We start from the raw sequence: 23,387 nt of genomic DNA, 5'->3' as shown, positions 1-23,387 counted from the left end.
CCTGAGGCATGGGCTATTGTTGGGCAGTGGGGGGATTAGGCTCTGTTGATGCTGCTGTGTGCTGTGTTGAAGGCGGCCATCACTCTCTTGGTTGACAAAGAGGAATGTGGCCATTTATTGTGTTTCTGACATTCTGCTGAGTTCTACATTTTAAACTGAACTTTAACATATGTTTGTTTTCCAGAGCAAATGGCTCTTTCTACGAGATCTTGCAAGTGGACTTTGGGATCGATAACAGCAGTAGCCTGGCTGGCGCCCAGCAGATTACCTGGCAGGTGGAGTACCCAATTGAGGACTCCATGAGTGAGCTGGTCGTCTCTGAGATCTTCATCAGCCAGACGACCTTTGTGGGCATCGTCCCTCTTGCAATGGTAAGAAATCAGGGGCTTCAGAAAAACCATCATAAAGAAGTTTTCTTCGAATTATTTTAATATTCAAAGAAACATGGAGCATTGTGTAATCGGTTATTTCCCACACACCTGATGCACGCTGTTTAAACAAGGAAAATATACTTAAATTGCGTTTTATATACCTGCTTTTCATAACGGCTCCTTGGAAACCACTTAGGGTCTACTGTGTAAATCCCTTTTCATTTGTGGATATTGCTAAACCACTTCCTGGGGAGCCCCTGTTCTTTATCGTCTCAATCTGCGTGCGCATTGGGACCGAGTGCTGCGCTGAGTGAAGATGGTGCCGTTGATTCTGGCTCAACCTGGATCAGGCCGAGGTTGGGTCATCTCTTTACTCAAAGTCCTTGCGGTTTCGCTCTTGTCATTTCACTGTGGGTTCTGAAGCTGCCGCCGCCACTGCCTCCTCTTCCTCTTCCTCCTCTTTCTCCTCCTCCTCCATCTCCTCCTCTTCCTCTTCCTCCTCTTTCTCTTCTTCCTCCTCTTTCTCCCCCTCCTCTTTCTCCTCCTCCTCTTTCTCCTCCTCCTTCCAAAGGAAGACATGGAAAGACCAGTGGTAACTAACCCCGGACCACCTCTGCAGGAAGTGAGGATATTAGATTACATATCTACAGAACAGGCTCATTGTTGTGTCAGAGCCTAACTACAAGCAGAAACTCCTTCACAGAACAGAGCAGTTTTAAATGCAAGGACCTAAGTATACAGGAACTAAAACAGATGAGAAGCTAGATGTGGGACAGAGGAGATCCAGGTGACCCTAGTGGGAACGGGAAACTGCTCCCACCCACAGGCCAGAGGGAGGAGGGGGCAGTACCAGAGCCTGGGGCCTTGGGTCACTACTGAAGCCAGGACCACGGTCAACCAGTCTGGTCACGGTGGGGCCACGAAAGAGACTGTTGTTGTCATGGATGCTGCTGGGGGCGGGGCTGGGAGCCGGGGTGGGGAGTTACCCTGCCTTCTGCCTCCCTCCTCCTGCCCATGTTCTGCTGAGATGGAAGAAACACCATCGTTAGAGGTCAGCACTGTTTTTTTTTTTTTTTGAGACAGAGTCTCACTGTGTTGCCCGGGCTAGAGTGCCGTGGCGTCAGCCTAGCTCACAGCAACCTCAAATTCCTGGGCTCAAGTGATCCTCCTGCCTCAGCCTCCCGAGTAGCTGGGACTACAGGCATGCGCCACCATGCCCGGCTAGTTTTTTCTATATATTTTTAGTTGTCCGATTAATTTCTTTCAATTTTTAGTAGAGACGGGGTCTCGCTCTTGCTCAGGCTGGTTTCGAACTCCTGAGCTCAAACAATCCACCCGCCTCAGCCTCCCAGAGAGCTAGGATTACAGGCGTGAGCCACCGCGCCCGGCCAGGTCAGCACTGTTTTGACGCAGCACTGATGGGGGAGGCTGGGGGATAGATCCGAGGGCAGGCAGGCTCCTGCCAACACCGCCGTCTCGCTGGTGTTACTGCGTGATGTGACTTTCATGAAACACACTTGGCCTATTCCTCAGGAGCTCGCACGTTCAGGACGCAGCCATGCCAGTCTCATTCCAGCTCGGGTTTTCTTACGGCTCCCCCAGCCCAGGATGCTCCACTGTAGCTGGTTCCTCGTGGCTTTTCACTTTTCAGGTTGGCTCTTGGAGAGGCCTTTCCCGCTGCCCTGAATATGCTAGTCTCCTCCTCTCCGTCTTCACTCATGTGTCCTCATCTTGTAGATCATGTCATTAATGTTATCTTATAGTTCTGGCGGTCAGACGTCCTAAGTAGGCTCAGTGGGCTGAGTCTAGGTGTCACCAGGGCTGTGTTCCCTCTGGAGGCTCCAGGGAGAACCCATTCTGTGCTGTCTGCCTTCCAGAGGCTGCAGCAGTCCTTGGCTTGTGGTTCCTCATCGCTCCCGTCTCTGCTTCCATCATCACGCCCCCTTCTCCGACCCTCCTTTCCCTTACAAGGACCTTCATGGTTACACTGGGCTCACCCAGATGATGGAGGACACACTCTCTGTCTCACAAGCCTTAACTTAACCCACCTGCATGGAGTGAAATTTGCACTCCAGGGCTCACGAGCTGCATGATATCGGGCAAGTCACTCGACCTCTTTGAAGCTCAGTTTCCTCATTCATAAACTGTAAAAATGTTGCCTGCCTTGTAGGGTTTTGTGAAGATTAAATGAGCTGCGGAGGTAAAGTGTTTGCATGTTGGCCTGAGATATTGGGTGCACTCAATCGTGCTTAGCTATTGTTACTTTATCGTTGCCGTTGTGTTATCTAGCCATGGGTAGGTGTAGCTGTCAAACCTTGGGAGAAAGCCAAGCAGAAGTTCTACCTCAGGACAGGTGATGGCTTCTCCTACTGATCTGATGGGTCAGGCACAGCCAGAGAACTTAGGGTGTGCACATGGTGGGTGCGGGAAGAGGGAGAGACTCACAGAAGGTCTGGGAGCCCATGGGGGGGTCAGCTACTGTTTGGGAAAGTCAGAGATAAAAGGGGACTTTATGACCCCATCCACTCTTCCTTCCTTCCTTCCATCCCTCCACCCACCCTTCTGTGCTCCCATCCATTTATCCAATCAGTCGCTATGCAACAAACATCTATGCTGTATATACTATGTGCCGGATTCACCACTCTTTGGTGAATGGAAAGGGAGAAAACGGAATGGATGGAAATTCTGGAGTTGAAATCACCAGGCCTTGGGCACCATCTGTGTGTAATATTCCCTTTCCTAGCAGAGCAGCACAGATGGTCAAAAACTTCAAAACCACTTCTTAAAAAGGGCGGTCCACAGAGAGGAGTGTTGCAACCCAGGTAATAACAATGCTTTCTGCATCATTTTTAACATCTCTGAAGTCTTTTTGCTGCCCTCCCCGTGGTTGGGAAATGCAAACTAACATGTCTGTTTCTTCTCTTTTCTTTTTTTTTTTCCTCTGAAAGCCAAGTTTTTTTTTTTCCCTCCCCAGCATCTCTTCTCTTAGGTTTTCTGCCCAATTACTGAGCATTGAGCTTAGAGGTTTATTTCAGCGGGCGGCTTGGGTTTAGAGCTGCAGCCCACCCTTCAACTACCGTTCTTAAAACTAAAAAGCCCAGCTCTGCACATGCAGATAAAAAACACATTATGTCTCAGAAAGGTTGGAATAAAAAAGAAAAAAATGAGCACACTTGTGAGTTTCCAGGCAACTGGGAACATGAGCTCAGCACAGGCTAGAGCCAGGGATAATCAGATTCCTTTTTAGTCATGTTGGCCTGAAACCTTACAACAAGGCCCGGGTACAAATACTTCTTTATTTCAGACAGTGTTTGTGTGCCTGTTCCGTGCCAAGCACCGTTCTAGTGAATAGCGAGGAATAAAGCAGAAAGGGTCTCGGCTCTCATGCTTACATTCCCAGGGAGGGGCTGATGAATGCAGGAAACATATACAGTTGACCCTTGAACAGTGCAGGGGTCGGGGGCGCTGACCCCTTGTGCAGCTGAGAGTCCAGGCATAACGTGACTGCCCCCAAGCTTAGCTACCAATAGCCTCCTGCTGACCACAAGCCTTGCCGATAACGTAAACGGTCAATTTGCACCCACTTTGTATGTTATGTGGATTGCGTACCGTATCCTCACAAGAAAGTAAGCTAGAGAAAAGGGAATGTTACCAGGAAAATCATACGGAAGAGACAATGTATTTGCTGTTCATTAGGCGGAAGTGGATCCTCCTTAAGGTCTTCATCCTCACGGGCTTCACACTGAGTAGGAGGACGGGGAGGGCTTGGTTTTGTCTCAGGGTGGCAGAGGCGGAAGAGGTGGGGGCAGGAGAGGCAGGTGCCCTGGAGATGGGGGTGGGGCCTGGAGAGAAAGGATTCTCCAGCTTGGATGAGGACTTAGCGTCTCAGGAGCAGAGAGACCCACCTTCTACCCCCTCGTTGTGCCTCTGGGGCCACGGAGGACCTTCTAGGGAAGCGGATGCTTGTTGCCCCTAGAGAGGCTGCACCTTGCGAACCTCAAAGAAGACCCCCCAGGCCCCATGTCTGTCTTGGACTTGCACCAGGAGTGCATCAGCAATCTCAGGATGGGCAGGGAACTCCCGCCACTCCTTTTCTTGAGCGATAACTCAGGCTTCCTGATTCCCGTTTGTCAAGAAGCAGAGCTTTGAGTGGATTTGAGCCGGTCACAGTCCCAGATTCCCGAGGGACACTCAATATGAGGCAGCACAGGGGTTGGAGCCTGGACCCTGGACCGAGTACATGTCCCAGTGCCGACCCTTGGCTGCGTGACGCTGTGTAGCGACTTCACTGTTCCCTGACTCCCTCTCCACACCTGTGGAATCAGCCTGGGATTGCAGTGGTTGGAAGTCGCACGTGGGAGTTGCTCACGTAGAGCCTGGCATGAAATTGGCTGTCGGAACCCAGGCGTGACCGTCAATAGTTTGCAACGGCAGCCTACGCGGCAGGGAACAGAGGTGATTCTGGCACGGGTGCTATCTGGGCTCGCTGGCTTGGACCCGACGCAGGTGTGATGTGCAGAGACGTTATCTCAGCAGGAGCCTGCGGAGCACAGAGGGACCATGTCGGGGGCCCAGGGTGCTAAGCAGTTGACCCCAGCCTGGGAGGCCGGGGCTACATTTCCCCTTCATTCCTGAGGTGGCTGCTGCTTGCTCCCCTGGGACAGCGGGGGCAGGCTCTTCCCACCCCCCAGGCAGGGCAGGCAAGGCCACATGAAGCCGTTTTTATCTGACCTGATGGCACAGGGCTACGGTCTACTCACTTTCTCTGAGTGTCCCGGCTGCCGGGCCAGCGGCTGCGATTTACTCTGCTCCCCTCGTTGTAACTGCTCAAGGACCCAGTAGAGGACCCTTATGTTCTCAGAATGACTCTGCCTAGTGGCCCCAAAGGGCGACAGTGGACTTGAATCCTGGGCTGCTCCGGCTTCCTGTGCGGCGCCTTCCTCTGCCTCCGCCGCCTGCGTCTGTCCTTCGCTCGCTCTGCTTGTCGCTGAGGTGCAGGGGCAGTAGCCTCTGTCTGCGGAGCCTGCAGCCCTTGGGGGCCACTTGACCCAGGGAAGGCTGAGCTGGCATCACGGGGGCCCCTCAGGGTCTGTCCCCGCTTTGGGAGGTCATAAGTAGGAGGGATTTCAGAGAGTTTTGAGGGCTTGTGAGTCTGTTTCCTGTCCTTTGTCTTTTGTTTTGTTTAAAATTGCACTAAGGAGTACTTGATCATCTTCCTAAACCATCACAGATGAGGCTTAGGTGCCCCCCGATACCCCAATTCCAAATGCCTTCCCCAAATTAACTGTTGTTTGTCATTTTATTTATTTTCGTCCAGAACTTTATCTTCCTGTGTGTCTATATCCACACACATATGCAGGGCTGCAGACCAGAGAGGGCACTGCTTTGTGTGTGGGATGAGCTTTGAAACAAAAGGCATTATCCAACAATATGTCTTGGAGGCTTTTTGTGCCCATGTGAACAGAGCTGTTTGTAAAAACTTCTCTGTAGTATTCTGCGGTGGGCGATTCTGTAGTGTCGGTTTTGTTTTTGTTTTTTGCCATGTCCCGCTCGATGAACGCTAAGGTTGCTTCCCTTCCTGCCTGTGACGCATCCTGTCAGCTCCATCTGGTTTGGGGGTGGGAAGCGGATTTACGTCAGGGGCCCAGTGGTACTCTGCCGGAGCGCCGGGTTGAGGCAGGAAGGAGGATGCCGATCCGTGAACAGTGTATGTTTTGGGTGCTGTATTCGTCTCCTCGGGGTGCAGTCACAAATCACCACGAACCAGGTGGCTTGAAGGCTTGAAACAAGAAGAGTTTATTTTCTCACAGTTCTGGAGGCCGGGAGTCCGCAGTCAGGGCTCTAAAGCCTTGAGGGGGGATCCTTCCTTGCCTCCTCCGGCTTCTGTTGGTGCCAGGCGCTCTTAGCTTGTGGCCACGGTGCACTAATCTCTGCTTCTGTCGTCACGTGTGTGTGTCTCTGTGTCCTCACCTTATAAGCAGCAGTCCCCAACCTTTTTGGCATCAGGGACCAGTTTCACGGAAGACGATTTTTCCACGGACTATGGGTGGGGGGTGGCGGTGAGCTCGGGTGGTGATGCGTGGCCTGGTTCCCCACAGGCCGTGGCCCTTGGGGTTGGGGATGGCTGCTTACAAGGACAGCAGTCATTGCTTTCAGGGCCCATTCTAATCCAGTATGACCTCATTTAAACTAATTGCACATGCAAAAACTCTGTTTCCAGATACGGCCACCTTCTGAGGTTCTGGGTGGACATGAATTTTTGGAGGACACTAGGCCACTGTAGATGCAGGAAGCAGAGTGTCTACACATACGCCACGGACCTGCCAACCCAGATCGGGGGGAGCCGGGTCACTACACCTTCTACATGTGCAGTGAGAACAGAGGGTTCCGATAATGACTCTCAGGGGCTATGACATCTTTAGTCGTTAACTCAGCTACACGATGGTCACATTCAGTAGTGTCGACTGGACCCTGCTTATCAGGATAAGAAAGAGCTTCTTCCATCTTCGAAAGACATTTTTATGGAACGCTGACTTCCCAATCCTATCCAGAAGGGCTGTGTTCTCCACGACTCCCCCATGCCCCGGAGTTTGTCAGCATGATTACCACTGGGGACCACACACAACATTTGGCAGCTGGTGTCCAGGAGAAACCCAAGGCAGTTCTGTCGTATACCAGAATGTGCACGGTGTTGTTGCACACACCTGTAACCACATGGTTTCACCTGATGGACCCACCTGCTCACAGCTGAAAGGAGCAATTTTAAATTGTCAAGGAGAATGTGTGTCCAGTGGATACACTTTGCCAATGGCCACAAATAACCATTTTTGTTGGCCGAGATGAAAGCCACGTGCTTTGTAAATGCCACTGTACGTACGCTCTTGCTGCAGGAAGAGCGCAGCATTTTGGCGTTCCCAGCACTGCGAGTGAACTACCCACAGCTGGGCGTTATCCAGCACGGGCTGCCGATGAAGCTCTTTAGTAAGCCTATCACTGCCATGGCCCCATAGCTGGATTTAGATGTTATGCCATTTCCTAACTTACATTAAAAAAAAAAAAAAAAAAAAATATATATATATATATATATATGTATATATATAAAAGGATTACTCTTGGAGAGTGAACTGCGGTCAGCTAAGTGGAACAGAAGGGAAAAAGCCCATTAAGATGTTTGGTTCATCTGACCTGCATCTATTTGGGAAAACCTTTGCTGATGTGTAATTTCTGAAGGTGAAAGGGAGAAATAGACCCAGCCGAGCGAGTTCAGGAAGGAAACTGGTGGTTGTCAGTCAGAGGAACAAAGCGGTAGAATTCCGGGTGCTTTGATGGCAGGGACACAACCTGACACATTTTTAAAGACTCTGTCAATACCATTAATATTTATGACCCAGCTCACAGGAATGGCTGTGGCGGCACAGCCATTAGGGACTTCTGCTCTGAATTGTTCTGATTTGTTGGGCGAGCCCTGAATTGCAAAACTGGGAGGGATTGTGTGAAGGATTTTACGTTGCTGTTTTACATCCCCTTAAAGGTGGTGAAATAATTAGGAAGCTGTATTCTCAGACAATAATTTTCTTTAAAAAGAAAACCTCACTGTTGACAGGTGAACTAGATTTACCACAGGTGGGAGTTGTGGAGATGCAAATTGTCTGTGAGCACGTTGACTTCAAGTCACCCCCTCCGAGCCGGTTTCCAAGCGGCAAAATAGAGTCCCTGCCAACGAGTCACTTTGCCATGCTCTGTGTTGGTCAGAAATGGGTAGCCCCTTCTCCACCGCTGTGGAAGCGTGGAAATGTGTGTGCTTCAGCAAAGTTAAGCTGCCTTAGTCCAAATCTGACCTTGCTCAAAGCGTGTGACCTTCAACACAGTCCACCTGAGTTATCATACCTGCAAAAAGGGCAATGCAGTTCCTACTGGAATGGCCCTATTGAGCTAGCGTGAGGATGACATGAAGCAGTACACGCACAGTGCTCGTCACATAACAAGTGTATCATAAATGTTAACGGTTTGTTTTTAATTTTTCCTTAAAGGGGAAATACTTAAAAAGAGTGGTTAAATCCAACATATTTAACAACAGGTGGCATGGCCACTGGCCAATCGGAATAGACGCAGCTTGTAAATAATTATTAGAGCCTGCCCCTTTCCAGGGCACGCTGGCTGTGTATCAGCCTCCCCTGAGAAAATCAGCGAGATGTTCCTAAACACTTTTTTTTTGGCATAGATTATGGCAGAGCCCAGCAAACCTTTTTCTGTATGGCTTTAATTTTGCAAACAGTCAAGATGGCGTTTTTGATGGGCTTTAACCTTTTTTCCCAGGAAAGGGAATCATGGGTGACAGTCCCCGGTTTGCCCACTAGATGGCGCCGACAGACCAGGTTGTGGCCACACCTGCCCTGCGTCCTCCCCTCCCCCAGGAGGCTCCCTAAGCACCTGCCCCTTGCCCCTCCCTCTCTCCAGTTAACTCCCTGATTCCTCATGACCTTTGACTTCCAGGGATTCCCGGGTTTCCCCAGGTGTGAGTCATTGAAGGCTCCTCCTGCAACCCCACCCTGTGCTTAGCACAACACCTGACACCTGGCTCCTGACAGCCTGGAAAGGGGTCCACGGCCTCAGCCAAAATCCTAAAAGGCTTTATTGTTTTTATTTAAAATGTTGCATGCTCATTGTAAAATTTGTAAACAACCTAGGGAAAAATCAAAATCTCTGCAACCCCTACATGACCATCAGTAAATTAGAGAATCGTATTCCACGTACCTGTTCGGAGTCCCCATGTGCGGAGAGATGGCTGGCTGGACACACACATTTTGCAATGAGAACATACTCTGCATGCAGGTTTTTTTAAAATGCTAAGTCCCCCTTTTCACTTATATTTAAGAGAAGACAAAGAATCTAATTGTGAAACTTCTAAACTTCAAAAAACAATCACTACAAGAAATAATGTTTTTTAAAAACACCTTGCTATGATTGGGGGGGAAGTTTATGGTAAAAACAAATCAATGATTGGAGCCATTACTTCATTTTTATGATTACTATTGCTGCCAACATTACAGCTACGTCCACTGTTTTAGGTGCCATGATTTAACTTTGGTATAGAATCTGAGCTTCTAATATGGTAGCCACTAGCTCTGTGTGGCTATTTAAATAAAAATTAATATTTAATAAATTTAAAATTCAGCTTTTCAGCTGCACTAGCCACTTTTCAAGTGCTCAGTAGCCACCTGGCATCAGTGGCTACTGTATTTGACAGCACAGATGAGAACATTTCATCAGTGAGGAAAGTTCCATTGGACAGTGCTGGTGCTGACTCCCTTCCCTGGCAGGTGAGTGAATAGCACGCTTACGCTTCTTCCCACTTTACACTGCTTCCACATTTACTGGTTATATGTATATTTCTGTGTTGCACCCACTAGATGTCAAATTTTATTTACACTGTCAAATTTTATTTCATTTGTAGTCGTTAGTAGAATCTGATGCCTCCACTTTAATATTAATTCATTATTCAAATTCTATATTAAAAGTCCCCACTTGCTTCTTACACTGTTGTTCCAGAAAAGACTGGTCTCTTTTGTCACCGATGGGCCCTTTTTGTTGAGAACTTTCCACTTTTTTATTCCTTTAGTTCCATTTTAATGAAATCTTGAGAGGGAAAACGAGATCAGCCAAGTTTAAAGCCCACAGTGTTGAACTGTAAGTCCCCAAAGTGCTCGGTAACCTGTGAAATGCTGTTGGAATTCAAGGAGCCGTTTGCCAGCCATCCCTCCCATGCCCTGACGGGGGGTCTGTGTGACGGCACCGGGCTGGGAGACGGCGTCGGGTGAGGGAGGCTTGGTTCTTGCGATCAGGGATGTCAGCAAAGGTTTTCTGCCCAAATTTTCTGTGGCATAAACATGTGACATTTATCCACTGATCAGTTTCCATTAGTTGATGAACATTTGGGTTGTTTCTCATTTGTGGCTATTATGAATAATGCTGCTACGAACATTCATGTACAGGTTTTTGGGTGGACATATGTTTTCATTAAGCGCTTTTTTTTTTAATTGAATTAGCCAGAACACAGTGTATACTCGTTGATTCACTCCTGTTTCTTAAGGAGTATTGCTATAGTGACTTTTGGGAACAATCTGTATTGTTTCAGTTAAACTTTAGAATGAAATACGTTGTGCCAGAAACTTCAAACTCAAGTGCATGCAGGAGACAGGCCTGCAAAGTAAATGGGCTGAGCAGCCGGGCGGGGACCCGTGGGGAGGTAGGTCAGAGCTCACACTTCCCCTGCCGAGGACAGGAGCCGCTCTGCTACGGCTGACTGTCTGTGTAGGATTGTGGGCTGAGTGTTGCAAGTTGTTTTTGTTTTCTAACAGAAACTAAAAATCTGGATTAAAGACTTTTTTTCCACCCATTGGCTACATTGGACCTCCAGTTTACATACCTTGTCTTATACTTTCTTCTTTATCTCCAAAGCCGAGTTTTATTGTTTCTTCCTCCATAGTGTCACGACATCTTCATTAAGCTCTGGGAGAGTGGACAATGGTGTCCCACTTTGGGTGTCAGTGGTTGAGGCAGCTCCCATCTGGGCACCGCTATAGTGACCGATTGGTCAGCTGTGTCTGGCTAGACTCATACCCTTCAGACACAGAATTTGTGGGAAGACCACAGACCCCATTACCAGATAGTCCAGATTCAAATCCAGCTCTACCACTAACTAGCTCTCCAACGTCAGTCCATCTGCTTAATTCTGATGTATCTCATCTACACTTGGAGTCAATGCTGGTACCAACTTCACACATTGGTTGTGAGAATTAAACAAGTTAATATGTGTAAGTGCTTAAAACGTTGCCTGTAAATGTTTATTCATCATAATTATCATTGTCTAAACATAGCTTCTTTATCAAACAAATCATTTGAGCATAATTATTTAGGTCATGAAATATGAAATGTCTGATTTCGAATCAAAAGTGTAAGTTTATTATATTTCAAACAAGAAGCAGTGTAATTAATCAAAGTATGCACCTGAACTGTTGACACAGTTTTGCCATCTTAGTGGTAGCTTGCTTATGCCGGCAGCAAAGAAGCCTGGGGAGTGAGTGGTGATGAAATCACAAAAGGCATTTTCCACAGCTTGTTAAGAATGGGATATTTTTGCTTGCAAGAAGTGGTCCAAAGCCTGGAAGAAGTGGTAGTCAGTTGGTGCAGGTCTGGGGAATACGGTGGATGACAGAGAGTTTCCAAGTCCACCCTCTGTAGTTTGAGCAGTGTTGTTTGTGCGACGTGTGGTTGAGCGTTGTCTTGCAAGAGGATTGGCCTGTCTCTATTGACCAATCTCAGCTGCTTAATTGCGAGTATCCTCATCATTTCATCCAATTGGTTCTAGTAGACATCCGCGGTGATTGACTGACCAGATTCATGAAGCTGTAGTGGATGATACCAGTGCTGGACCACCAAACAGATGCCATTAGATTTGTTGATGTATATTCAGTTTTGGACTGTGTTTTGGCACTTCATCTTTATCCAACCATTGTGCTGAATGCTTGCGATTGTGAGAAAGAATCCATTTTTCATCACACTTAACAATATGGTGTAGAAATTGTTTGCCTTTATGTCATGGCAGCAGAGAAAGGCAAGCTTTGAGACGATTTCTCTGACACTCGTTTAATTCATGTAGAACCCATCCATCCAGCTTCTTTACCTTGCCGGTTTGTTTCAAATGGTCCAATATTGTTGGAATAGTAATATCAATCTTGCTGCTAATTCACACGTAGGTTGAGATGGATTCGATTCCACTACAGCTTTCAGCTCATCATTATCCACCTTGGTTCTCAGGTCACCTGCGTGGCTCATTTTCAAGAATAAAATCACCAGAATGGAACTTTTCAATTAATTGACATGCTGTGTGTTCATTAGCCACATCCTTCCCAAACACTTCATTGATATTTTGAGCTGTCTGTGCTGCATTGGTTTCATGACGAAACTTATATTCAAAAATAACATGAATTTTTGACTTATCCGTGGTTTCACAAAAATTGCTCTAAAAAAAAATTTGAAAGATAATCACAAGCCAAAATGTGTGTTTGAAAGACTGAGGATGTACCTTCACAATAAACATAAAACTAGAAGTGTCAAAGTGAAATGTCAGAGCTATCAACTGTCAAACTTAGCACTTAAGGAAATCAGACATTTCATATTTAATAACCTAATAAATCAGACTATGGGTGAAAGCCTATATCCCATATTATTCCACGGAAGGCAGAATAATGGCCCCTCAAAGGTGCCCACATCCTAATTCCCAGACGCTACGAATATGTTTCCTTACATGGCAAAGGGGGCTTTCAGCTGTCAGTAAGTTAAGGATGTGAGATGGGGAGATTATCCTGAAAGAACAGCAACAAATAAATGTGCATGCTCTTAAAACCTAGCTTAAAAATACCGTATTACCAACACAAGACTCAGTTTTTATGCTTTTTGAGTATTTTTAGTGTGCACATGTACAGTTGTCCCTCGGTATACACGATTCCAGAACATGACCCCCAGACTGTCAGTTATTTCGGTTGCATGTAACAGAAAGTCTAACAGTCCAGGGATAGTTGGGGCCTCAGATACAGCTGCGTCCAGGGACGCAGATACGATTTTATCCACTTCTGGGCCCTACTTTTCTCAGAAATGCAGACAGTCTGTCTTCACATGGTGACCCCCGCTGTCCTTGCAGCCTAGAATTTCAGTTACGTGACGGTGCAGTCAGCCCTCCACATCCCCAGTTCTCCATTCCAGGATTCAACCAATGTGGATGGAAAATATGGGACAAAAAACCCATAAAAAACCGGCACAACAACAAAAAATAGTACAAATAAAAAAATTCAGCGTAACAACTGTTTACATGGTACTTACATTGTATTAAATATTATAAATAATGTAGAGATGACTTAAACTATACAGGAGGCTGTGCATAGGTCATATGCAAATACGTCATTTTCTGTAAGAGACTTGAGCAACCCTCAAATCCAAGCCCCTGCAGATATCCAGGGGTGACTGTAGCGCTTTGCAAATACCTTCAACTCTAGTCCCAGATTTAAGTCTCGTTGGCTTGGTAAGTCACTCGTTTTAACCCAGAACAATCCCTGTGTCCAGGGAGGTAGAAGAGGTTGCTTGGGTGGCCTAGGTCCAGTCCCCCATCCGTGCAGCTATCAGGTGGGTTCAGCTCCCAACTCTCCATATGCCACGTTCATTACAGTCTGAAAAAGAGGCTGTTCCTCTCAGGGAGGCTGGTGAAAGTGCTGATGTCACAAGAGGGGAAAATGGGCAAACAGACGTTCACCATAAGCCTCACTTCTCTGCATTTCAGACTTTACCCCGCCCATCCCCATGCCGTCCTCTGCACCGAACCAGCGGTGAACTTGTGATGGCAGGGAGCCCACATGTGATCAGAGTAAAGTGAGCGAAGGGGAGGGTGGTAGAGGGGAGGTCAGAGGAGTGGCGGGTATAGGGTGTGGGCATGTTACATGCAGGGCCGACAAAGTGGGGGGGGGTATGCAGACGTCTTTGTGGCATTGTATGAAATAGTACAGTAAATGTTGACAATCTAGCAATGTCCTTGTCTTTCCACAATAGAATAGAAATCAAAGCCGAGGCCCTGGAAGGACAGAACCAAGGTTTGAATTGATTATTACCCTGTGGGTTGCATGGTTCCATGACTCAGGGACTATAAACTGGAGGCTTACGGGGGGGGGGAGATTACCTAATACTGAGTAACCATCATCTCCAGAACTGTGGGGCACCGTGATCACAGGGGAGGGGCTCAGTGTTCGTGGAAATAGGGTGACCCTGAGGCTGCTGAACTGTGTCGGGGACTGTGCATGTGGCTTGCCGTCCGAGGTCAATGGTCCTATAAATAAAGTGACTCAGAGACTACTCCGCACTGTGCTTGCTGCCCACAGTCCAAACCGTCACACAAAGCTGCAGTGAGCCCTCTGGTATCCTCTGTAGTTCTTGGGGCCACACAAATCCATAGCTCATTTAGGATACATCCTTAGGATAGGGAAGGATCCAGTGGCTCTTCGTTTCTCAACCAGAACAAACCCAGAATGAATGTCGACTGTCTTTGCCTGACCCACATGAATTCTCTCTTCTTCTTGTTGCAGCACCATGATATTCTTTTGGGGAAACACCCTTCCCTGGCACACAGTCATGGGGTTTGGTGCTGATGCCAGCCTGTTTTAGCCAATCAGCGTATTGCATCTCCCTGACCCTGTGATTGGCTCATGAGTAGCCGCTGGAGTAAGATAGTTCGGTGATAATCAGTCCTCGGTCTTTTGCTGGAATTTCTGATGGAGCTTCCAGCTGCCGTCAAGCCGCCACGCAGGGAGAGGCTGCCTGGGAGTGAAATCCTCAGAAAGGAGGCAGAGGCAGAGGCAGAGATGAAGAGAGCAGGTTCCTGGTGGGTTCTTTGAGTCCCTGGAGCCCGTCATGCAGAAGGCGCCTCTGTAATTTTCACTCGCAGGAGTCACGGTGACTGGTTTTTGACTAAGCCAATACGTGTGCACTTCTTTCTCTTGCAGCCCAAAGAGTTCTGGCTTGTAAAGTTTTCAGGAGATTGGGAACAGGGTCTTTAATTTTGTTAGCACCTTTTATGAGACATAATTTGTATATAGTTTAATTAACCCTTGTTAAGTGTGTAGTTCGAGGCGTTTTAGCAAGTACATGCAGCTGTGTAGCCACCACCGCAATGCAGATGGAGAACGTTCTCACCACCAACAAAGCTCCCACGTGTCATTTGTTTTTGGTAATAAATCCCCATCCTTTTTTTTTTTTATTTCAGCATATTATGGGGATGTAGATGTTTAGGTTACATATGTTGCCCTTGCCCCCCTCCCCCCCAAGTCCGAGTTTCAAGTGTAAATCCCCATCCTTAATCCCAGCCCCAAACATTATCTTTCTGACACTACAGTTTTGCTTTTCCTAGAACTTTATATAAATGAAGTGATATGTAATTTTTGGTTTTTTGATTTATGTTTGAGAAATAATCTGGAAGTCTGGCTGCTGTGTGGGAAGTGGACCAAGGGTTACAAGACCAGAGGTTATTGCAAAGGTCCAGGAAAGGCGTGGGAGTGGCTTACACTAGGAAGGAGGTGGTGGGGTTGCTAGGAAGTGGAAGTACAAGTACTTCCTGGGGTTACAACCCTAACCCTAACCCTAACCCTCTTGGTGGGGAGCCCCCAAGTTAGCTTGTGTTGCTCTGTGAGAAGATAACTTGATTCTGGATTGCATCATGAATTAGAAATAAAGTATTGATAATCAGCTATATTTATTTTCATCTGAGATCTCCCCTAAAGTTGCCTTCAGCAATAGGAAATGGTTGGCCCCAAGGAAGTTTCCAAGAATAAATTATTTGATATTAGCTACATTTGAAAATACCACTTCATGGGACAGACTTTGTCAGCTGTTGTGATGCAGCGTTTATCACGGTGGGGATAAACTGTGCTTGTTCTGATAACAAGCAGTGTGTTGAAACAGCTGCCAAGCATTTAGCAGGTTCGTCTTCAGTACTAAACGAAGGCTAATGATTCTCGGGGAGTCTGCAGCCCCGGCTCTGCCGAGCCTACCCACACTCCGAGGTCTCGGGAAACCAGCTTCCCTTTCAGATGCTGCTACGTGAGTCAGGGGGCTCTTTGGGAAGTTGCTCATTCGTGGCCTGATAAGTGGGAGGTAATTGTGCTTGTTCCTGCTCTACTGAGGAGGGAAGGTAGAAAACATGCAAGCGGTCACCTCCTTGAAATGAATTTCAGCTCTCGGCTCACTGGCAACACAGCACAAAGCTTTCTGTAATCTTTTGGGCATACTCCGTCATTCTGTTGTCTAGACTGAAAGGAGCTGTGGGAAACACAGATAGAACTGGCCGGGGACACAAATTTTATTTTTTGGCTTTTTACTAGCTTGTCGTGTGATGTTAAGCACATTACTTAACTTCTCTGTTTCATTTCCTCCCATTCTGCTAAAATTAAAAATGGTAACCATTTAACAAACCTCTTAAAATATGTTAGCTGTTCTTTGATCATAGATTTCGAACACCTAGGAGAAGGAGGGAGAATTAACACCATAAGTAGTGTTATAGGGTATGATGGGAAATTCTGAGTACAGATCCTCTAAACCTTCTAGAACAAGCACTGTGCCAGTTGTCAGTTTACCATCGGTCAGCTTCAACTCCACCCTTCTCTCTCTGCTTCGTGGTCTTGCAGCTGGGCCCTGCAAACATTTCTACTCCATCAGCCGGTGCAATACTGGGCTTTTCCAATAGAGGTTACTGGAGGACAGTGCAAGACGTAGCAGGGGACGAGGCTGTCCCCCTGATTTCAGCGTTTGTGTGTGCCTGTGGCATAGCTCCCAGAATCGTGCAGAGACCCTGTGGCTCTCATTGTCCAGTGGGTGACTCTGCTCACCATCTGGGCAACAGCATTGGCCCAGGACACCCCCGCACACTTCTCCACCACCCAGGGGCTGCAGCCACACCCTCTCCTGAGCTCCGACTCTCAGCCCAGGGGAAGGTGCTCCCCTTAGCCCTGGAAGTAGTAGCTGCTTCTCCCATTTGCTATTCCTGTATTCTTTAAAGTTCTTTTAAAAAAATCTCATTTGGTAGTTATCTTTTATTAGTTACTATCTAGTTAACTATCTTTTATTAGTTAATAATTAGTTAGTGATTCTTATCTTAAAAATTTCCTGACGAAATTACTGGTGTGGTTTCTGTCTCCTGACTGGACTCAGATACATCACCATATACGGTTAAGTATTAATATATATGTTAATGTAGCCCTAAAGTGATAGTAATTTTTCCATCACCAATTATTTTTACTTTTCTTTCTGTTTAAACAAGCTTCCCCAGGACACTTTCAGGCTACGTTTTAGGGAATGAAAGAATATTTTCCCTTAAGCTGATTAGAGTATTAAATGTATCTAAGAGCAATAACACACCACTTCTTTTTTAAAACTCTTGATAAATTAGGCTGGTGGTTCTTTGGTGGGTTTCAGACTCACTAGAGGAGCTAATTCAAAGTGCATATTCCTACATGTTGTTACTCTGATTTGACTGATCATTAAATGGCCTTTCTGTATACATTTTCCACACTTAATTCTTATAGCAACCTTGTTAGCTACCTTGACCTCATTTGACTGCTTGGAAGCTCAGAGAAGTATCTTGTAGGCAGATCAGGGGTTGTGTGTGTGTGTGTGTGTGTGTGTGTGTGTGTTGGGGGGGGACAGAAACCAACCCAAGGGCTTTTGACCCCAGATCCTATTTCTTTTCCATCCAATACCACTTTTCTAGCATATTTTGAAACCTCTTTGTGTTTCTTCCATACAAATGATGAGGAAATCGAGTCAGGCAAATAATTTCATTTTTTCAAAAAAAATTTTTTCTCATTGTAGAAAATCTGTTAAACATAGACAGTCATAAAGAAGCAGAAAATAAAAATAATCTTTCCTTCTACTGCCTAGAGACAAGTTTTGACAAATTATTTCTGTTTCTTTTCTCTGCATCTGTCTTGCTTTTCAACAAGGTGATGATCATATTTTATCTTTTAACCTTTTGGTTTTTTTTCACTTTGCAGTTGTTTTGGTTTGCTACTTTTGCATACTAAAGTACCCTAGAATTCAGTGGCTCAGAACAACAGTCATTTATTCTCCCTTATGCCATGGCTGGTCAGCTGGGGGGCTCTGTGGCTCAGGTCGCTCATCCTTCTTCTGGGGCTAAGGGTCGAACCTGGGCACATTATTTTTGTGGTCATGGGAAGGACATGAGGACAGAAGCAGAAACACATGCGATCTCTTCCGTGCTAGGCTGAGGACAGTCTCATCTCATTGCCTCATTGCCACAAGGGAACAAATGATTTCTCTCTGTTTCTCCTGCCCCAGCCTCCTCCCCACGAAGACAAAACCATCTCTCAATTTCTCCTGAATTCCTCTCAGTAATAGCTCCTTCCACTGTGCATTACCTGTGAGTCCTCCAGCTCATTTAAAACACCATCTGATAAAATAACCTGTATAATTTTCTTCACAGATGAATATGAGGAAAAAATAATGATTATGTTATTAGATCATGGCCCTGTATTTGTAGCTGACTCTAAGCTCCTGATGAAAATGTTGAATAGCTTTTGCTTCCCACAGAATTGCAAATGAGGAAAAGATTCCCAGGGTTAACACAGGCTACTTGGTCCCTTAAGGCTCACTGGTCACTGTGAACAACTGAATATTTTTTTTCAGCAGAGATGGAGAGAGGGTGACCTGTGTTCTGAGGTTTGGGGAGGGCAGTGGTGGGGCTGCCTTAGCCTTGCTCTACCATCTAACTGCTTCCCAGTGGCAGCATGATTTGGAGCTGTAATCTGGACAAAGCAGTGTCTGCAGTTCCCCAGAGAGTCATCATATGATGCAATGCCATGGAAGGAAAAACAAAAGTCAGTCATGTAAAAGCCACCCCGTCACGCTCCTGGGCCCTGCCCATGCCCTCTCCCCACCAGAGGGGGCTCCCTCCTTTTCTCAGCTCACTTCCCAGAATGTCACTGTTTTATTTCCGTTCAAGGTATGCCATGTGTCTGTTTTTGAGACAACAGTTTAACTTCATGATGTGGATAAACTTCTATGTCAGTAGCTTCATTGCTTAATTTCATTTTATTTGAAATCCATTTTTGCGATTTTGGAATCTAAAATGTATCAGTAGTTGAAGACACTTCAGTTGCATGGAGAGTGCGGGGCATGTCCCTGCACAAGGGGTCAGGAGAGGGGCACAGGGTGATCCAGGCTGACTGCAGCAGGTCAGGTTCTCCTCCCACTAAGCGTGTCTGAATGCACTCAGGACTGCCAAGTAAGGTTGCGCAGGTGGTGCACTGCCCAGCGGCATGTCTAAGGTAATGTCATTTACATCCTAGACATGGTAGATTTGGGCATTCAGTAGTACATTTGTATAGCAGATGGCAAGAAAGTGCCTTGTTCTACTCATGTTGATATATTATGACAATTTTGCAAGGAATGGAAGAGGCACCATTTTCTAATTTGCATAGGTTCTTTATAGACCAAGGATAGCTTTTCTGCACTGAATACCCTTTAGGGAATGTACTATTTCCTGCAGTATCCCCGAGCAATAATTCATTCAGCAACATTTAACAAATGTTGAATGAGTACCCATTAGATGCCAGTCCCAGGACTCAGCCTGTGGGATGCCAGGGAAGCAGAAGGAACAAGGAGCCTCCCCCCTACGTGTGACAGGGAAGGCCGAGTGAAGCAACCAAGGACACTCTTGATTATGTGACCACAACTGTGCAAGTGTTCCACCGGCCAATCTGGGGGTCATGAGAGCCTGTAGTGGGGTATGAGCAGGTCTGCTGGGCTCTGAAGGTCGATGAGGACCATGGCGCCAGGTGAGGTTGGACAGTTTGGGTGGGCTGGAGTTTGCAGGATGATAGCCAAGAGGGCTGAGGGTTTCCCACGGTGGAGGAGACTTATCCCAGAAGGGATGATGAGTTTACACAGTGCTCAAACATTAAAAGCCCTGACTTCGCCACTATACAATTCATCCCTGTATCAAGAAAGTTACTTGTACCCACTAAATCTGTTGAAATTGAAAGAAGCAAATTATTGGTCCTCCAATAAGTGCAGATGGTGTAAGAAAAAATAGAATGTTTAAAATTCTAAAAATAAAAAATAAAAACCGAATCATGTAAGAGAGAAAAGAATTTCCTTTTAATTCGCTTTCACTCTTTCTGTTTGGATCAAAATGGAGTCTCACTTGGTTTCTGCTGTGTTTTTAACAACTTTTTAACATTTGCTAATCTCCCCTTTTAATAGAGAATGGCAAGTCCTTTTCCAAAGCCTTGGACAGACAACAGTATCCAAGTGTAATTTCATAATATTGCTTCATTTTAATTATAGGTAGCTCTAAATTTGCATGGCTGTGTGGGGCCATAAAATGTGCAAGCTGAAACTGTCCAATATTGATAATCAATGGGAAAAACTGTGATTGTTCTGTGACCTTTAAAAAGTTTTGGCAGAACAATAAAAACTCTCTTGCAGTAAATTATAAATATATACTTTTAGTCCTCTGAGAAATCTCCATACTGCTTTCCATAGGGGTTGTACTAATTTGCAGTCCCACCAACAGCATATAAGCATTCTTTTCTCTCTGTGTCCGTGCCAGCATCCATTGTTTTTGGACTTTTTAATAAAAGCCATCCTAACGGGAATAAGGTAATAGTTCATTGTGGTTTTAATTTGCATTTCCCTGGTGATTAGTGATGTTGAGCATTTTTTTATATGTTTGTTGGCCATTTGCCTATCTTCTTTTGAAAAACTTCTGTTCATGTTTTTGCCCACTTTTAAATAGGGTTGTTAATTTTTTTCTTGTTGATTTCTTTGAATTCTTTGTCGATTCTAGATATTAGCCCTTTATCAGATGTGTAGATGGCAAATATTTTCTCCCATTCTGTAGGTTGTCTGTTTTCTCTGTTGATTACTTCCTTAGCTGTGCAGAAGCTTTTTAATCTAAAAGTAGGCTTACCATTAGATCCAGCAACCCCACTACTGGGTAGCTACCCAAAGGAAAAGAAGTCATTTTATTAAAAAGATATCTGTACTCAAATGTTTATTTCAGCACAATTCACAAGAGCAAAGATGTGGAATCAACCCAAGTGACCATCAATTCATGATTGGATTCACAAAATGTGGTATATGTATACCATGGAGTACTACTCAGCTATAAAAAAGTTGAATTAATGCCTTTTGCAGCAATTTGGAAGGAACTGGAGACCATTGTCCTAAGAGGAGTATCTCAAGAATGGGAAAACAAACACCACATGTACTCACTAATAAATTGGAACTAACTGATGGGCACACAAGTACATACAAGAAAGTGAAAGTCATTGGAAATCAAGCCGTGGGTGGGAAGGGGAAAGGCAAAAACCCACCTAACAGGTACAAAGAACACTATTTGGGTGATGGGCACATTTATAGCCCTGACTCAAGCCACATATTAGTATCAAAAACATCTGTACACCCTTGATATTTTGAAATAAAAAATTATAAATGTATAGGAAAATGAAAAAAAATAGCAAAACTATAATATTTATTTAGTATATTGTAATTTAAAAGATTAATAATGTTGAGAATGAAAGTGTCTTATTTCTTTGTAAATTTATCGACAGTAGTGTGAACAGTGCTTGCCTTCTTCTCATTGTCTAACTTAGGGTACGAGTGAGCATCTTTATGTGTTGGCAGATGTCACACTCTTTTCTGTTGGAATCGGCCTCCAACATTTTATCCTTTACATTTCAGTGTTGTGAAATATCTCCTAGAATTCCTTTAATGTGAGGTTTCTTGGACTTTTCATCCTCTTAGTTACAATCATTCTTCTCATTTATGTTGACAGGTTCACCTTTGTTAAATTCCTCTGGCTGCATCTCTGTAGTCCCTTGAACTGTGGCAGTGTCAACATTCCTAGAGCCAGCTATTTTTATGTAACTCCATTTACATTTAATTTTAATTTTACTTTCACCATTATCACTTCTGATTCCTTTGCTGTGCTTTCATCTTTGTTCGCCAATTCTATCTTTTGATCCATTTTTTGGTCGGGTGGTTTTATCAATGGGAGACAGACAAGGGGATAACAAACACAATTACCTATTTGCCGTGTGTGCGTGAATTGAATAACAGATGCACAGTGACCAGCCACCAACAGAACGTGAAATAATTGTGTGACTGGTCACTCATCATGCTGTGCATCTCTTATGTAAGTGGTGATTTGTGGGCTGAAGAGCTAGCAGCAAAGTTTGTACCTGTGTGCTTGCAGTGAAGACAGTATACGCTGGTAGCTGAAAATTGCACCGTGTTGTCGGGGTATTGGTGTTATTTAACTACACTATGGCAACTGAAATTCATGCGTATTGGAACCTTGCTGATGGGAGCTGCTTGTGTATTTAGTTTTAAATTTCCTTCTATTTGTTGCAAATAATACAAACCTTTTCTAAGTATTTAAACAAAATTCGATAAAAATGTGAGTCAATTCAAAGAAATATTAAATAACAATATTATAGGTGACAAATGATTATGGCCAAAATTTTGAGGGCTATTCATGAAGGACTATATAGTTTGCTTTGCGTTACCAGTTGCTGAACATGGGAGTAATTGTGTTCCCTAAGGTAGTATCTCCTCATGAAATCCAGATGTCTTTCTTTAATTTCTTCCTAAAATACTGCCTGCAGGGATATCCCAGGCAAGACCAGGTACTGGCACCCAGCACCCTTTCCTCCAAGCTACATGATCCAATAGAGCCACAAGGAAAACATGAGATTATTATATGTACATTTCTTTGTAACATTATGATGTGACTCTAGGTCAATATATATAGACCTAAAGCATTTTTTCTTCTTAATAGCCACATAATAGCCACTTAATAGTGCGGGCATACTTTATTTAATATATCCCCTTTTGTTAGTCATTTAGTTGTTTCCTTTTTCTCCTTTTCTTTCTTTATTCTTTTCATTTCTGCTACAAACAGTAGCAATAAATAATGTTTTATAGAGACCTTGATTATTGGGGTTGCTGGATCCAGTGGTATTTGGATTGTTCGTTATAAATGATATTGCCAGAAACATATTCCCATCAGCAGCATATAAAGTGTCTGTTGCTTATCATCCTTGCCAGCACTGTATGTTATCATTCTGGACAATTTTGGAAAACCTGATTGAGGTTGGAGCAGCTGAATTCTTAGACCTCAAACAGGTCCAGTGTTCTGTGGTTCTCTTTGGGAAATTCAGACTTGGAAATGTCAAAATGGGGTTGATTGTAATAAGAAAAATTCTAAACATAGACCTACCATTCTATTAGCAATCTCACTGTCGGGTATTTATCCAAAGGAAAAAAAGACTTTTCATCAAAAAGACACCTGCACTCAAATTTTTATTGCACCACAATTCACAATTGCACAGATGTGGAATCAACCCAAGGGCCCATCAATGCATGAGTGGATTAATAAAATGTGGTGTATGTATA

General features: G+C 45.1%; 1 protein-coding gene across 1 annotated transcript in view; it reads left to right on the top strand.

Annotated features, from left to right (window-relative positions):
• The window catches only part of TMEM132B (transmembrane protein 132B), a 162,711-nt gene that overhangs the window by 89,371 nt on the left and 49,953 nt on the right, over positions 1-23,387 (top strand). The window contains exon 4 of the mRNA XM_012663400.1: positions 185-371. Coding sequence (XP_012518854.1) covers positions 185-371 — 187 coding nt within the window. The remainder of the gene's footprint in view (positions 1-184; positions 372-23,387) is intronic.

The sequence above is a fragment of the Propithecus coquereli genome, unplaced genomic scaffold (assembly GCF_000956105.1).
Source record: "Propithecus coquereli isolate 6110/MARCELLA unplaced genomic scaffold, Pcoq_1.0 Scaffold81, whole genome shotgun sequence".
Classification (NCBI taxonomy): domain Eukaryota; kingdom Metazoa; phylum Chordata; class Mammalia; order Primates; family Indriidae; genus Propithecus; species Propithecus coquereli.
Note: the sequence above shows the minus strand (reverse complement) of the source record. Positions and strands in the feature narration are given on the sequence as shown.